A 15,841-nucleotide genomic window follows, 5' to 3' on the forward strand; every position below is an offset into this window, starting at 1 on the left:
TTCTTGTCAAGTTTTTAAAGTTCCTATTCGTTTAAGATTGACAAGATAGCTCTGATTTGGTAATACATTTAACTTTTCCGCAATGTTTATGTAATCACTAGAAAGGTACTGAAAAAACTCTTAGATCTTGTCGTAAAAACATTTAAATTACATTCAAATCCTAATATGTTTTGCCAGATGCGTGATGAGTCAATCACCAAATATTTTTGCATTTGTAATTAATCTGTGCCATTATGCTAAATTATGCTAATTACTTTCTCTTTTCTCACAACAAAAAAAACTAATCTTGTTACCTTGTTACCAATCCTGTTTTACATCCATGGCAATGATTCCCATCGAATTTCCGGTTGTCAGTTTAGTTCTGTATATAAACCAACTAACCTTCCCACTAACCGTTATTTCATTCTATGTTTTTGGGTGATTTGGGTATTTTGATAATATTTTAGTGTTTTACAATTATATTACATCTATTCGTTGAGCGTTGTTATAATATTGATTATGCGTTAGTTTTTAGTGTTGATTTGTTAGTTTAATATTAATTAAAAATCATTCTCATGAATGAAAGCCATAAAAACATAAGGGGAAAATGAAACAGCATTACTAGTGTGTATTGCGTGTAACGAAATTAAAATACCGAATAATATTTAGGAAGAATCTTGTTCAGAACGAATTAACAAAATGATAAGCAAGTATCACCCTTTTGTTTATGAAACATGAAAGAAAAGACTTTCCCTGATTAAAATAAAGGCCTAACAGCAATTTATCTCGGGAACTAATTCAAAAACCTGAACTGAATTAGTTTCTTTTTTATATAATAAAAATAGGGAATCATACGATTTAAAAAAAAAAAAAAACCAAATCGATCATGGAGTATTTCTTTACTTCGAAAAATCTTTAGTGTTTAAAGATGAATACAAGCAAGAGGTACAAGAGGTACATACAAGCTATTACATATGAAAGCATAGAAATAGAAAAGATTATACTTTAACATGAGCTAGGAAGAATTACAATAATGAAACAGTAACTCATATCAAGTACTGATAAAAAAGTAATGTGAAACTATATTTATAGGATACGAATGCATTCTGATATGTAAAGACAACAACATTCAAAGTAATTGGTAAGCTTCATATATCATTATACATTTCATATATAATGATATGCAGGTTTTGTCCTTTAACGACATTTTCAAATATCACAAAAAATTAGCGAAGATATCTAAAAGAAATTTTCTCTGGATCAGTGAAGAAACAAAAAACCATAGAAAAGAGTTTAACAAAAATGAAAGAAAGCATCGATTATAAAAACATAACATTTGTAGAAATCAGCTGTAATGGTTACATAATCAATTCCCATACACAATATTAATGAATCGAAATTACAACCAACAAATATTTGTAATTCGAAAATTGAACCTATATTTGACAATACCAGCAAATCTACTAGATTAACTGTAGCATATAGTAGAGGGAAGTTCATTCTTATTACGCTGTACACAATAATTTCCGACAAAGACTTTTTGGATAACATACTAATCTGTAATTGATGAGAAAAAATTAATGTCAAGGTTAAGGTTATATTCCGAACTTGTTATTTGAACTAGCTTTTGGGATAATGAACTAAAATTTTGATTTACATGCATAAGTGAATTTGATCAGTTATATGACTTCAGAAATCCATAAAAATTGTGCACGTTCAGTTGTCAGCGTTATTTATACGACTATCCAATCCTACGGCAGTGACTGCATCGTTTGTGAATTGTACATGGGATGAAACACAGAAAAAGTAAACCAACAGGAAAGGTACATACTGCTAACAGTACCAGACAGATTAAACAAAACAAATCTGTCTGACTAGAGACAACTCCAACCTGAAAAATAACAGTCAAAAGTATGAAGTATATTTTTAGAGAATCAAATTAATCAATCAATAGCAATGAAAATGAAGTTTCGAAAAGCAATGCAAAACCTAAACAACAAAGTATGTTTAAAAAAGAAAGGAAAAATGCAAAGCAAACTCATATTGAATATTAAATAGAAAAAGATCAGTATTAAATAAGGGCATTTTTATGCTCAGTAAACTGCGATATGCTAAGCAGAGGTGTCCCAATGAATAAATGGCAGGTAAAGTCAGATAATGATAACTATGATGGAAGAACGAAATTTAAGAGGAAAAAACTGAACTCACTCTACAGTACGCGCAATGTCCTGCACGTGGTAATGCTACTGGAGAAGGTTGTGTTGACACAGAAGCTGAAAGACTGATTAATAAATGTAAGATTAAGTGAAGATGAAAATGCTTCATGTAAATGCTTCATGTCCTCCTGCCTGACATAGGAAACTGAGACCTATTTGTTTACCTGTTTTATACATATAAAATGTCCATCGAACATATATAATGCTCAATAAATCGGGAACATTTAGTACCCCACCCTGTATAAGTCTTCCAAATTGTCGAAATGTGATTTTTATTTCCTAATCTGTGATATCAGTTTGACTTCAACTCACTTTATTCAATGTAACTTCCCCTTTACATATTTTAAATTATGCGAAATAAAAGAGCTTTAGAAATATAATTTTCTTAGAAATGAAACTGAGCAAAACCAGTATAAAAAGAATTTTGTCTTTATTTCGTTCAAATGTGCTTATCTGAGAGATACGTAAAAAATTAAACATAATTTTAAATTAAAACAAACGTAGTGGAGGAGGTGATGCCGGTGGAAAAATCTGATTTGGAACCGACAGCAAATGATATGAAGGAACAGCACTGTAAGGTTTCGGAAATGTCGTGTCATCTGTATTAGTCGAATATGGTCCTGAAGGAACTGGATACGCCATAGCTGCTTGATATGAAGGAGGAGGCTCGCTGCAAAATACGTTTTTCTCTAATTGATTCTTTCATTATTTTATAGATAATCTATACTAATTGTCTTAATCATTTAGGTAGAAACATAAGGTGATGAAAAGGCGACTGCGATTGCAGGACTAATAACTCCATCGCAAAAACATTCATCGCCTACAGTAATTTTGATTGAGTTACTCTATACGTTAATATCAGGGTATTTTTACTCATATGAACAAAACGAACAAAATTTAACAAACTAACAATTTGGGATAAGAAATGGTAATAATAACTCATTTCGTTAAAGCGATTCGAATTATTTCTTCTAATGAAAAAAGAAACTTCTAGTAATCAATTTATTGAGTATAAAACGCTCATAAAAGGAAGTAAACCTGTATGGTGGTAATTCCATACAGCAGCTAACCGGAGGCTCTGGACCAAGAAGAAGAGGTTGCACTGATGGCTGCTGATATAGTACTGGAGAAGTGCTTTGACCAACTATGTTTGATGAGAAAGAATTGCCTTCTGGTGGCGCTGATGGCGTGCAGTTATCCGACTTTTCTTTCCCCGACATATTAAGAATTTTTTAGTAATACAATAACAAATGAAAATAGTATACGATGCTACGGGTCGAGCTATCTATAAAAACATTTTAAGGAAAATGGAATTAAAACTGTTTAGTAATAATCACTGCGAAATTTAATTACTCTTCTTAACACCACACTATATATTGAAATATCTACTTACTCGTTAATTACGCTCTTCGAAATAAAACTGTAGTATATCAACCTGAGAAACGCCATAACATCTAAGCTATAATTACTCAAAATTCGAAACATTGGTCGCATTAGAACTTGTTTATTACAACACTTCGAATCTCAACTGGTGACAATTTGACCATTGAGATCAATATATAGTCTGTGTGACAGCTGTCTGATGCGCAACAATATCTGACATTTGCGATAAATACTTCTGTTATGTCAGCAACATAAAAAATAATGGTTGAAAACTTAATTGTAAACAAAAAACAAGAGTTCCTAAGCTATTATTTACTTTCCAGTAAACACGGAAATGCTGGACTCGAACTTTATTGGAGAGAAATCGAGATGCCATCCCACCACGAACACCAATTTATCAAGTTTCTGTAAGGAAACAATCCCGTTTTCGATTTATCATGTAAATAGTGGCTTTTTCGACTGAAACATGAGATGAGAGTATGAATTACAGACAGGGACATTAATTTTTCTTAATTCCTAGCTAAAACATCAAGGACTAGATCCGCTGCAAGCTTAACTAAAGCTAGAAAATTATAAAGCTAAAAGATAATTAAAACTAAAAATTGCACTTAAATAACCAATTAAACTATAAATATCCAGTGATTAAAACAAGAACTTTTTCATTCACAAAATCTTCATTCACAACAAAATTTAAGTTTTGGAGAACAACCTAAGGTCAGCAAATGTAAAAGTGTGAAAGGAACATCCAAAAAATGACATAAAACAAATTCATTCTAAGACACTTTTTCGCCACACTTAATAAGGAGAAAGTCCTTAAGTCCTTCAAGACAGTGTTTCGTTTAGCAAATACGCTTAATTACTAATCTGTCAACATGGCGACCATTAGCTTCCTGATGTTCCAGAGGTACAAAAGCACTATATTCATTTCCAGATACTAGTTTGAATTACAAAACAAATTTGCTTACAAAAGCGATCAATAAAAAAAGTGCTATTACACTTTTGAAATGTACCTAGAGGTAGACATTTTCTACGATTGATGGAAAGCGAACATAAAGAGCACATAACATAACAAAATTTTCATTTTTTTTAAATAGATCGCTGTGTTCTCATTCCCTTATGGAGAACTGTCTGTGAATTTTAAAAGTACTATTCTGAAAACAAAAACGAAACAAGCAAAAACAACCAGGAAGCGTAACTCCCTATCAAAATCAACCAAAAAAAATATGTGTTCACAATCAATCATTCCTAGTCAAACGATTAAATTTATATCATAGATAATAATGAGAAACAAGCACTTCATTACAAAAGAACCGCAACTCTTTTTGCAATAAACCTTCAAGAATTGCATGCAATGTGAAATGTGCAGAAAGATAGCACAACTTGCTTTCGAATAAACTCTGTGACCACCTCTTCAGACTGCTAAGAATATTAATCAAACATGAATGCCATGAAACATTACTGTTATCCAGTTTAAAGTAGAAAAACGCGAAATAAACGGTAAAATTTTCTGGACAGTGAATGAAAAACATTATTTCGTTAACTTAAAAGTTGGTTTTCGATTCGAAGGGAAGGTTAAAAATTCGTTTTAGAAAGTGTATCAGATTTACAGAAATGATGTATTGCATTGTTAATGATAATAATTATTATAATAACTATAACGACACTATAGCATTAATAGTAATAATAATTATACTGATAATCCTCATCGCCCTTTTTCCACTGTCTCATCTTTTATTACCTAGCTGTTTCTCAATTTCAATGATTTGAAAAACACCGAGCTGTTTTCTAAGTCCTATGTCAAGGATTGAGCCAAAGCCCTCAATCACAATATTAAACAAATTATATATACAATGACTCCCGTCTCAATAATAATGATTAAATTATTCACTTTTACAAGAAATTGTGAAAAGAAACAAAGGCAAAAAAAGTATAGAAAAAAGAGGTGATAATGATGCAAAAAAAAAAAAAAAAAACGGATCATCGACCACTTCAGCACGACACCACGCCCAATATGCCCAAATCGTGCTAATTACAAAGACAGACGGTGAGCTGTAATGGAAAAATCTCAGAAAAAATATTCGGTCTCACCACATCAAAATAAGTTCGCTTCTTAATTTTTGAAGTGGTATTCTTCTTCTGTCAAATTAAATACATTGCTATATAACTAACCAAATGAAATTCAAAAGATTCTAGAAAAAAGTAACTTGAAGTATATGCTATTTGCTCAAAAAGTAGAAATTTTAAAATATTTCACGAATAAAAAAATTAACTATATTTATGTAAACAAAATACAGAACTAAACAATGTTTCGTGGAAAATTTGCCTCTCCAAAAACTAACACGTCATTGGTATGTGCAAAGCAACTTCATCCGGCACTGATACGGAATGAATTCGATCCCTATACTTGTAAATAACTCGTAGCATTTTCGACTCTGTTGGACAAGGATCGTAAAATCCTGGTAAATGACTCTGCAAATACATACAACATTCACAAAAATATAAACAATGGAAGAAGACAAAGCATAATGCTAAAAGCATCACGCTTGCAGTCACTAGTTAGCCAATACCGACATTATTTGCAACCATTATGATCGCATAATAGTAAGGTTTCCTAAGTTTATCCATTTAAAAATTATGTGGCTGAAAATCAAACTGTTCATAGCAGGCTTGACACTCGACTTAGTTTTGTTTTGGTTTTTACCACCAAGCATTGCCACATCAGTTGGAAGCATTTTTTAAAACACTTTTTATGTATCTTATAGTGCACGTGATTGTGAAATAGCTTTTAGCTTTCAAAACTTGTTAATAGAACTGTTACTGTTGAACTTTTAAAGTTATACATCAGATTATTCTATGTCATCAAAGTCATCAAACTTCTAAAGATTTATAGACCAGAAACCACTGATAGTGAGTGTTATGAAAACAATGGGAAAGCTCACTTTTCCAGAGTATATTCTCAATTGTGAATCATTAACCATAGCTTGTAATGGCACTGTGACATCAACAATACGATCTCCTAACAATGGATACGACAATGCATTGTGGCCTTCTCCAATCATTTGACCATATTTCGCTTCAACAATGACTAAACCATGCTTTTGTTCTTCCTCTTTCGTTATCCGTTCCGCCGTACGTCTCATCAGATCTATGACACTGCTTGCTTCTTCACGTTTAACAGCATCTACCTAAACGCAGAATTTTCGAAGGCTTCGATAAACAAATGACTACGTATGAGTATATTTTACGTAAGCGATGTAACGTAAGCAAATATCTCATTAAATAGTTCCATAACTATAATTCGTCTTTAATAATTTTTATCTCCTATTAATTAATGCTTGAATACCTGCCGCTCTTCGGAGTGATCTTCAAACAATGACATGAAACGTTCGTATACATGTCCAAAAATTCCTTTCAATAAGTAAAAAGTTGTAATCGGCATAATAACGCCATATAAAGTTGAACGTACTAAATCTTCCTCGCTATCACATAAGAGAAATTGATAATCGTAAACTGAGGCACCCGTCTTCAATCTTAAATGGAATTCGTAAATAAAAAATAAAACAGCATTTAAAAATGATATTCTAAAATAATGGACATATTTAAATCTAATGAAGCTAAAAAATCCAAACAAAGCTCACCTAAATTTAGCTTGTAAAAGACAAGAAGGGAAAGCAAATGACAGATTACATCCTATTCGAGAATATCTTGATAAACGTTTTTCAAATGCAACTGCTGGCATAATACCCATTAATGAAAATATACACGAAGTTTCGGTAAACGAGTCCTGTTCTACACTCCGCTTCGTATAAACCATCCGAATGTTTGAATTCACTGGTGATATCTAAAAGCAGTTACAGTAATATAAGTAATATAATATAGATTCCTCAAAATTTTCACCATCACGATTTTTATTTCAAGAGTCTGATGCTCAGAAAGCCAAAACCAACCGTCAAATTAATAAGGAACTTTGGCATATTGAATTCGGTATGAACCAAAGATGTTGTCAATGATGGCTGCAATCCGCAGTGATATATTACAGATCCTTGCCAACATGGATGAAGATTCCTAGAGAGGACTGAAAAATACGTTTTATTATCTGCTTACATACATTACCCTAAATTAATTTCCCTCAAAAATGTGCTTTTAATGCAGTTCTAAGATGAAATGTAGGGTGAACTTACTAAAAGTGCAGACCGGACTAACAGCTGAATATAGTGGAAAATATTGCACTGAGGGCTGTATCACAATTGCATTTTTTAAATATATACTTTTAGCGTACTTGAATCCTAGCAATATCGAATCTGGTGTAAAAGTTGTATTGAACTGAAAATAGTTTCTATTTCAAATATTTATTTGTCTTTGCATAATCCTCATATTCATACTCTAAAGACTAAGTCACATAAATAATACCTCAACTAAACATGATGATGAGATCATTCTTTTCCAATGCAACATAAATGATCCATCACCTTTACCATTATTCATTTTTACACGACCACTTAAGCCCACTTTGTCTTTGGCTGTCATAGGACATTCGATATTCTGGGATAGAGATAAACCAGTTACTTGTGGAGGAGATCTAAAATAACATTTTTTGATTTATTTTCCATAAGTTTTATTTCTACAGCACTTCTGCTCTTTTTAGTACTAATTAGAACTGTATTTATAAGCAATAAGAACAAGACAATACTTGATTTCCCTTCAAATTCTTTCGAAAACAAAAGAGATCGAATTTATTTAACCGCAAAGAAAAATTAGGTTGAGGGAACTGATATAAAGAACAACCTCAGCTCAGGATTCGCAGCAAAAACTCCCGTTAAAGATGTTTTGCAGACAAACAAACCCTGAAAAAAAAAATGAATTAAGAGCCAAACTATATGGAATGCAACAGAATTATAAAGAAAAAACAGTATCTCATTAACAATTAATTTGGAATAAATACACTTACGGAAGGATGAACCCGTTGCAGCATGATTTCTGTTTCTCGTAAACGTTTAAGAAACTCATATTCTCGTCTAATATTCTCGGCATTATCCGACTTAGAAATGAGTTCCCAGCCATGCAATTCAAGGCCTTGCAGTCCAACCGTATCATAAATCGCTCGAAGTTTGGGATCGGAAAGTGCTATAAAAATAGAGTAATTAAATTGATCGTTACTTGCATTACTTTGGTGTTATTAAATAATTATTAATTTCAGCAAAACTATTTGAAGATGGCAACATAAATTTACATGAAAAAAGAACTTGCTTTCGTGTGCTTTGCGTAACTTAAAAAAAAAATTCTCTGCATCCTTTTTATGATCAGGATGAAGATGTCGATCTGGATGGAAAATCAAACACTTCTGCCGATACGATTTATTAATTTCATCCAATGTTGCCTACAATCCAATAACTTCTGTTAATGTCTAAATTAAACTGAACATGTTATTAAAACTTTATTCAAATTGGATACAAATAGTCCATTCAAAGACACGTATCTGAACGTATTATGTCGTCCACCAAAACCAACTCACCATGATCTGTGTAAAAATGCTCCATTTAAGATTAAGGTAAACTAGAATTATGGTTTTTAAACTATAAATGAACGGAGAAAACTCACATCCCTTGGAACGTTTAAGATCGCATAAAAATCGAGATCTTCATCATCCTGATTGTTTGCTTCTTCCTCATCACCATAAACAGAATTCAGAGAAGAAGCATCAGACATAGCTACTTGTATTTTTTCAATTTATGTTTGTATCCAATTTAACCTGCAATATATTACTCTTCTATTTTACATAGTTCATAATTCATACTGCTTAGTTCAATTTTTTATAGAATAAAGATATAATTAAAGAAATGACTTGATAAAATAGTTAAATATCCCAATAAGACGCCCTCTCGCCTTAAATGCCCAATATCAAAAAATTAAAGGTGGGAATATTTTAATCAAGATAAGCTAACTTGAGAAACGTCTCGTCACATCCTCTTTAAAAGCAATTTCTTTACAGATTCTTCTCTAAGAAAGAGTGAGTCACTCGTGACGAGTGACTCACTCATCTATACAACCCATCAGATAATCTCAAACTAACCGAAGTCCTCAAACTCATCATTACTAACATTCCACGCCTTATTCCAAACATCGTCCATTCATGATTTACCGGGCGGGATGACGTGATGGTTTCGTTGTTCTGCAAACGTGCGTGTCTTTTGTGTAAGTCAGCGTTGTCTGGGTTTGCTGCCCTAAACACTTTTCGTAGTTGAATCATTTCTCGACTAAAGCACATTTACTTCCTACCAACTATGTAAAGATACATGCAACTCATTCAGTGCTGTAGTCTGAATAATTTGGATACAATCACCAGCTATTATATCTATTCTCGACAGTCAAGAAATCTCATAAGTTTTACTTCGGAATACTTTATACAGATATAGTTATTAACGATGGATTTTGTCTCTTGCAATACGGATGTTTCTTGCGTTCTTTCCATCAGTAGTTCCAGTGAATGTTCTCCTGCGGGTGAACTTTACGACTATGCCGAAACCGAAACGAGTGTCTTAAAAGTACCTTAGAGTCGTTGTGTAAAAATTGCTACTTCCGTTGAAGAATACACGTTGTATTCGTATAGTTGTTGCACTGTCAACTTCATGAAGTTTAAAACGAATTTGTGATACGGAAAATTGCTCATTTTTTGTTCGGAACAAATACAAAAACAAACGCTACCATTTGGAATTAGATAATTTCACGTTAATTGCTTAGTATTATAATGTGACGAAAGATCGTAAATTGCTTAGTAGCACAATGTGATGGAAGACCTGACATTTGAAATACCAGTTGGGAATTGTTATTCTTTTTTAGGGAATGTTGTTTTAACATGAGAAGCTATAAGACCAGTATCAATTAGAATTATATGTGGAAAGAACTTCAAAGCAACTGCATTTGTTTAAAAATTACTGAAGAAAAGGATTTGATTAATTGTAATTGTTGGTTGATGTAAAGTAAGATTGTTCCGTTGTTATTCCAAATTTTCGATGGCTTAATTTTACGAGTTCTTAAAAAAAATTAGTTGCTGAAGAAATATTCACACACAATTGAAAATAACTGTTTCGCCAACATTTCCATTGTTTCGTTTCCCGCAAATTCCCTTCTCGTAAAGTAGTGTTCTATGCATTTTGACCAAATGAGCTCGAATTCCCAAAAAAACATCTGTTTGAAACACCTTGATATGCAAATATGGATCAGTCCCCAGTAGCATATATCAGCTATATTCAAGTATTGGAAATTGTAGAAGTTCAAAACGATCATTTTGTTTTCAGATTTCGATTTCGAGTAAGAGTCATATTTTATAAGCAATAGCATTATTCGGTTCTGATCAAACGCCAACAATTATAGACAAACTCCCAAGGATGCTATAAGATCCGTTCTTTCTGTAACAATGGCTTACCTTTCAGTCTACAAGTAGTTTTCGAGGATTTTATAAAGGATTTTTTCTAATTAATTTCAAAAAAAAAAAAAAAACTGTCGTAATAACCACTAAATTTTCTTATCAAATTCACTGCATATTTGTAAAAACATACCGCTCACTAGTAAATACAGTCATCATCAGTTCTCAGGAATAACATCTATTTGAACGTTATTAGCAAATTGATTTTTTTGCGAAAAAATCGAAAAAATAAAACACTGAAAACTGAGATTTTATATTCCTCTTGCTAAATGGTAGCGTATTATAACCATTGTAAGCAATATATTGCCATTCTGAAATCATTTATTCTAATGTACGATGTATTCCAGTAAATTAGTGCTTGAATTAAGAAAATTCTAAATAACAGAAAACAAGCAATTCTAGAATGTTGAATTTGCATAACGATTAAGGAAAGCTTTAATGTGTGTAACTTTATGCATATGGAAAAATTTTCATGTCTCTTATTGCCAATTATTTTAGCTCTTTCTGAATTTATTCAAATCTGATTTCATCATCTGCTTTGAAAGTGTTGTCTATCAAAAAAGTGATGATGTTGACTGCGACATCGATTCATTGCTTTTCGCCGGTGATTGAGGGAGTTCTCTGGTGACATTTGTTTTTGCTTTTCTCTGTTCAGTGTCAGTGATTCGTTTCTGGCGAAATTTCTCGGTAACCTGAATCTGCAAATTATATGTTATCACTTCTGATATAATTTCATGACAGTTAGTTTCTTCGATCTCCAACATCATTCATAGGTTGCTGCTGGCACACGATTACTGAGTGAATAGAAATAAGCGCGAATATCTATTGAGTATACATGGTTAGAATTAATAGAAGTTGACGGACCTGTTTGATTGAGATGTTCATTGAGGTTGAAATTTCAAGGGATGCACCCATATTAATGTCACTGTTTGATGAGCCTTTATATCCTGGAGCCGAAAACAAAGTCAACATGCAACCATCCGAAAATAATGCATATCCATGAAGTGGTGCCTGAAAATTATGATCATTTTTAAAATTCTATCGAGTTATTCTGCACTATCAAAACTATATATATATATCATTTTCAAAAAATGTAGTAGAAAATTTTCGAACACACTTTTACAAAATGTCATCCTAATACAAAATATCAAGATTATTTGATACTGATCAAACTTAATCTTCAAAGACAATGAACGACTCTTCCTGTAAGTTTTATCTTGCACAATTTTTTCTTCAAAAAAAGATAATTTTGCTGGCATCAAAAACGAAAGTCTTTAAGACTAAAGAGGAAGAAACCAAGAAATTTTATTTGAATTTCAGTTTTTCTCGCTTCTTCCCAAAACCGTTTACAGTTGCCAATTGAAAACATTACTTTGCATAGTTTCATATATATACATATGTGATTCACTCTGTTGTAGTTTTGTAATGCAATATCACTTTCAATATCTTTTAATAATTATTTCAATTTTCGTCTCAATTTCGCCTTTGCTATTCATTTCTTGAAATTATGTATCTAAGACCATAATTTTTTGGATTTAATCAGAGAAGGCGAACATTCTGTTTTGAAAGTTTAACTTTCAAAGAAGCAAGACTAAGCCTGATGTCCACGAATTAACATGTCGATATCCAGCTTCTTGCAAAGACTTTGGACTGTATCAGATGCAAATAGTTGACCAATGCCATATAATGGTTCACGCTCAAAATTACTTCGGAAACCACTACGATCTGGAGATGTATCAGGATCTGACCATACCAAATCACATTCCAGTGACCCAACCTCAAATTCTTCCAAAGGTCGTCGAATTTCTCGGATTGCCTAAATTTATCATCGTTTTAGATCATATTCGAGCCATGGAGAGAAAGTGATATCTTCTCAGATCTAACAGAATTTAATAGTATATATTGCTAGTCTTGAATAGCTAAATTAACAGACCTGCAACGAAGTAAGTCTCGGTCCAATGCCACCATGCATCCCAAGAATTCGACCACCAATAAGTACCGCCAATGGTAAATTACTGAACAAAGTTCGAAAGTAAGGATACAATGCCCGACCATCTCTACCTTCTGCAGTGATATTTTAATAGTTATGGACTATTTCTAATTCTCTTTTATACACTAATTATTCAGAGATTGTAAATATCATTTTTCGATTCTAAATTTACCGAGATTTTCAGAAAATCTCATGCAAACTTCTTCATAAAACGAATATGCACGATTTAGTGATTCTTCTTCGTGATTACCGCGACACAAGAAAATATTATTGGGGAAACGAACCTTAAATGAAAAGATAATTAAAGAATTAATTGAATTTTAAATATTTAAAGCCAATTCAGAAATTGAGCAAAAATCTACTTTAAGTGCAGTGAGCAATGCAACCACTTCGATACCATGTGAGCCGCGATCAACATAATCACCAAGAAATACGCTACGTACTTGACTTGGCCATCCATTTAAATTAAACCATCGATGCAAATCACTGTATTGGCCATGTATATCACCATAAACCACACAAGGTAATGGGACCTAAAATTCATTTCATTCAGTTAGCATCACTTTCATTATTGTTTAACCATATTAATTGAGTCGTAAGAGTCGTCTGGCTTTCCAGTTTTTCTTAAAGAAAATTATTGACTGTTTGAGCTAACAAATACCTCCAACAGTGTTGGTTCTTTTAGAAAGACTCGAGCTCCTTGAAGGAGAATTTCTCTAATTTCTTCAAATTTGAACGAAAATTGTTTTGGACCATTCCTAATCAACTTCAGCAATAAATCTCCATTGAAATCTTCCGAAACTGAATATTTCATAAAAAGTAAATGTTTATAGAACTTGTAAAACAGAAGTTATGAATCACCTAGTCTTTATTATCAACATTTTGTGGAGCCTTACTGGTTTTCTCGCTAGACTTCAATAGCGCCTGAATACTGTTCTTTCCAGTGTTGAGGAATACTGACTTTGTCTTATATATAGAAAATGTAAAATGCAATAATTTCTGATTGAAAAGTCATGTGAAGCAGATAGAAAATATCTTCTTATCATTCGGTGCTTCATGATTAATAAATCGTGCAATATTAAGATTAAGAAAGACTTGCAGGAGTGATCATCTCTTCCAGAACAATCAGCATTAGTTATTTCGTCTGACGTAGCGTAAGTTATCACGCGTGTGATTTTTGGTGGCTTTTTGCCTTTCAGTATCGCTTTCAATCGACCGCTCTGTTTTATTGTTCTTAAGAAAAATGGAAGTGAAAGAAATATAAAGTAACAAGTTAGTCTGAACTTTCTTTCTAAAGAAATCTGATTTATGACGGATTTATGAAGTTCTGATTTTCAATTATTGAACTTAAACACTCATTTTCCTCCTAGAATTTTAAGAAAATTGAAAATTTTATTTCAACATTAATCTAGAAAGCCTTAATAATATAAAAATGATTTGGATGAGAATTATTAATTTAGCTACTATCAATAAAAAGGCCTGCCAACGAATAAGAAAAAAACTATAATGATAGTTATGAATTGGCAAGTAAAGCAATTCATTTTGCAACCACGAGAACTTGTTGAAATTACACACTGCAGCAGTGCATTTTGTTCCACAAGTGTAAGTTGCGCTGGAACTATCGTATCTGTGCGATCTGAGTGGATCACATTGGTAGATGATTTCTGTCCTGGAGTACAAATCATCCCGACAATGTCCTCACTATTGTCATCATCATCAGCAGCTGTTTGCATAGTAATCATGTCTCCAACATTCGCATTCAAGCTGCAATATCAGTGTTCCACGAACTCTTGAGAAAATGCTGATATCCAAAAACTTGCAATTGAAAAATCTAAAAAATTTCAAGAAAAACTATAAAATCGTAAGCTTTCATTCACACACACACATTTTATTTTTACACATTTCATTTTATCTTATACCTCAGTTGATAAAGTGATAATTAAAAAAAAAAAGTGAAAACTTAAAATGTTCGCTTCATCAAATTTTTTTTGATGCTTTATTTTCAAAGATAAACTTGTTATTACACAGCGCGATGCTTCTGTCGTCTTTTGTTGATTAAAACAATGACAGCACCGACGAGACAAGCAATGACCACAGCTGCGCATATCACTCCACTGATAAGACCCCAGGAAGTCTTACTCACTTTACTAGTAACCACTGAGTCACCATCACCACTCATCCTTTGCGGTATATTTACATCTAGTACTGCTCTTTTCAATTCTGTGAAATATTTCAGTAAAGGTTTGGTGTCGTAGATAATAACAATATAATTTACAGCATCAAGGCTAGTATCAGTAAAGCTTAAGTTGATTTGAAATCTTAAGTTTGTCCATTCTAATTCAATTCCATTTTTTTTACCGGTTTTTCCCGTCACATTATAAATTATTAGAAATGTAAATAGAAGTGTTTTTCTAACATATGGTAAAAACATAAACTTGAAATTTATTAATTAGAAAAAACAGTTTGGTATTCCTAAACAACTGTTGATTTAGAATTTAAAACTTTCGCTAACCTGGCATTTCCGCATCTGACCTATTTTTATCAGTTCCTTTGGGAAGTACTTTTGCTTCTCCTAAAAGACCATCTAAGTTCCGTTTAATTCCATAACTTTAATTAATTTAATAAAACGGAGCACTAACGCATTTATGAATTCAAGAGAAAACATAAACATAAGTTTCTATCTTATATTTCAATTCAAAACTTAACTGCCACAACTTTTAAGAATTAAAAATTTTCTTGTATGAAGTATAAAAGAAATTGGAAAATTGTAACTTCTGAAAAAATATCTAAAAATAATACTTCTGTGTAGGTAATTTCCGTTGCACTTCGTGGTATTGCAGCAGCAATATT

General features: G+C 32.3%; 4 protein-coding genes across 5 annotated transcripts; all 4 read right to left on the reverse strand.

The window, feature by feature from the left end:
• Nucleotides 1–1,720: 1,720 nt before the first annotated feature.
• Nucleotides 1,721–3,415, reverse strand: Bm3314 (the record flags this gene model as incomplete). Of its 2 annotated transcripts, none has more annotated exons than XM_001900246.1 (4): nucleotides 1,721–1,870; nucleotides 2,188–2,252; nucleotides 2,696–2,865; nucleotides 3,234–3,415. In XM_001900246.1, 4 exons carry the CDS (start codon nucleotides 3,413–3,415, stop codon nucleotides 1,721–1,723), a joined length of 567 nt encoding a protein of 188 aa, XP_001900281.1. The 2 variants fall into 2 exon arrangements, with proteins under 2 accessions (XP_001900281.1, XP_042934777.1); XM_043078843.1 differs by having other exon boundaries at nucleotides 1,854–1,870; nucleotides 2,184–2,252.
• Nucleotides 3,416–5,607: 2,192 nt separating this feature from the next.
• Bma-dnj-9 (Uncharacterized protein) lies at nucleotides 5,608–9,284 on the reverse strand (the record flags this gene model as incomplete). Its single annotated transcript, XM_043078844.1, has 12 exons — nucleotides 5,608–5,627; nucleotides 5,918–6,047; nucleotides 6,518–6,763; nucleotides 6,922–7,108; nucleotides 7,217–7,419; nucleotides 7,526–7,653; nucleotides 7,760–7,901; nucleotides 7,989–8,157; nucleotides 8,364–8,422; nucleotides 8,527–8,702; nucleotides 8,826–8,955; nucleotides 9,177–9,284. 12 exons carry the CDS (start codon nucleotides 9,282–9,284, stop codon nucleotides 5,608–5,610), a joined length of 1,698 nt encoding a protein of 565 aa, XP_042934778.1.
• A 2,271-nt stretch (nucleotides 9,285–11,555) lies between these two features.
• Bm10091 (uncharacterized protein) lies at nucleotides 11,556–11,973 on the reverse strand (the record flags this gene model as incomplete). The annotated part of the gene is made up of 2 exons (XM_001900244.2): nucleotides 11,556–11,699; nucleotides 11,866–11,973. The coding sequence occupies 2 exons, from the start codon at nucleotides 11,971–11,973 to the stop codon at nucleotides 11,556–11,558; spliced, it is 252 nt and encodes an 83-aa protein (XP_001900279.2).
• Nucleotides 11,974–12,592: 619 nt separating this feature from the next.
• Nucleotides 12,593–15,570, reverse strand: Bm10090 (Uncharacterized protein; the record flags this gene model as incomplete). Its single annotated transcript, XM_001900243.2, has 8 exons — nucleotides 12,593–12,817; nucleotides 12,935–13,065; nucleotides 13,164–13,275; nucleotides 13,354–13,524; nucleotides 13,653–13,792; nucleotides 14,541–14,755; nucleotides 15,016–15,211; nucleotides 15,504–15,570. Coding segments are annotated over 8 exons (1,257 nt in total), but the record flags the coding sequence as incomplete, so codon positions are not given.
• Nucleotides 15,571–15,841: the final 271 nt, after the last annotated feature.

Source organism: Brugia malayi (assembly GCF_000002995.4).
Source record: "Brugia malayi strain FR3 genome assembly, contig: Bm_v4_Chr2_contig_001, whole genome shotgun sequence".
Taxonomy (NCBI): domain Eukaryota; kingdom Metazoa; phylum Nematoda; class Chromadorea; order Rhabditida; family Onchocercidae; genus Brugia; species Brugia malayi.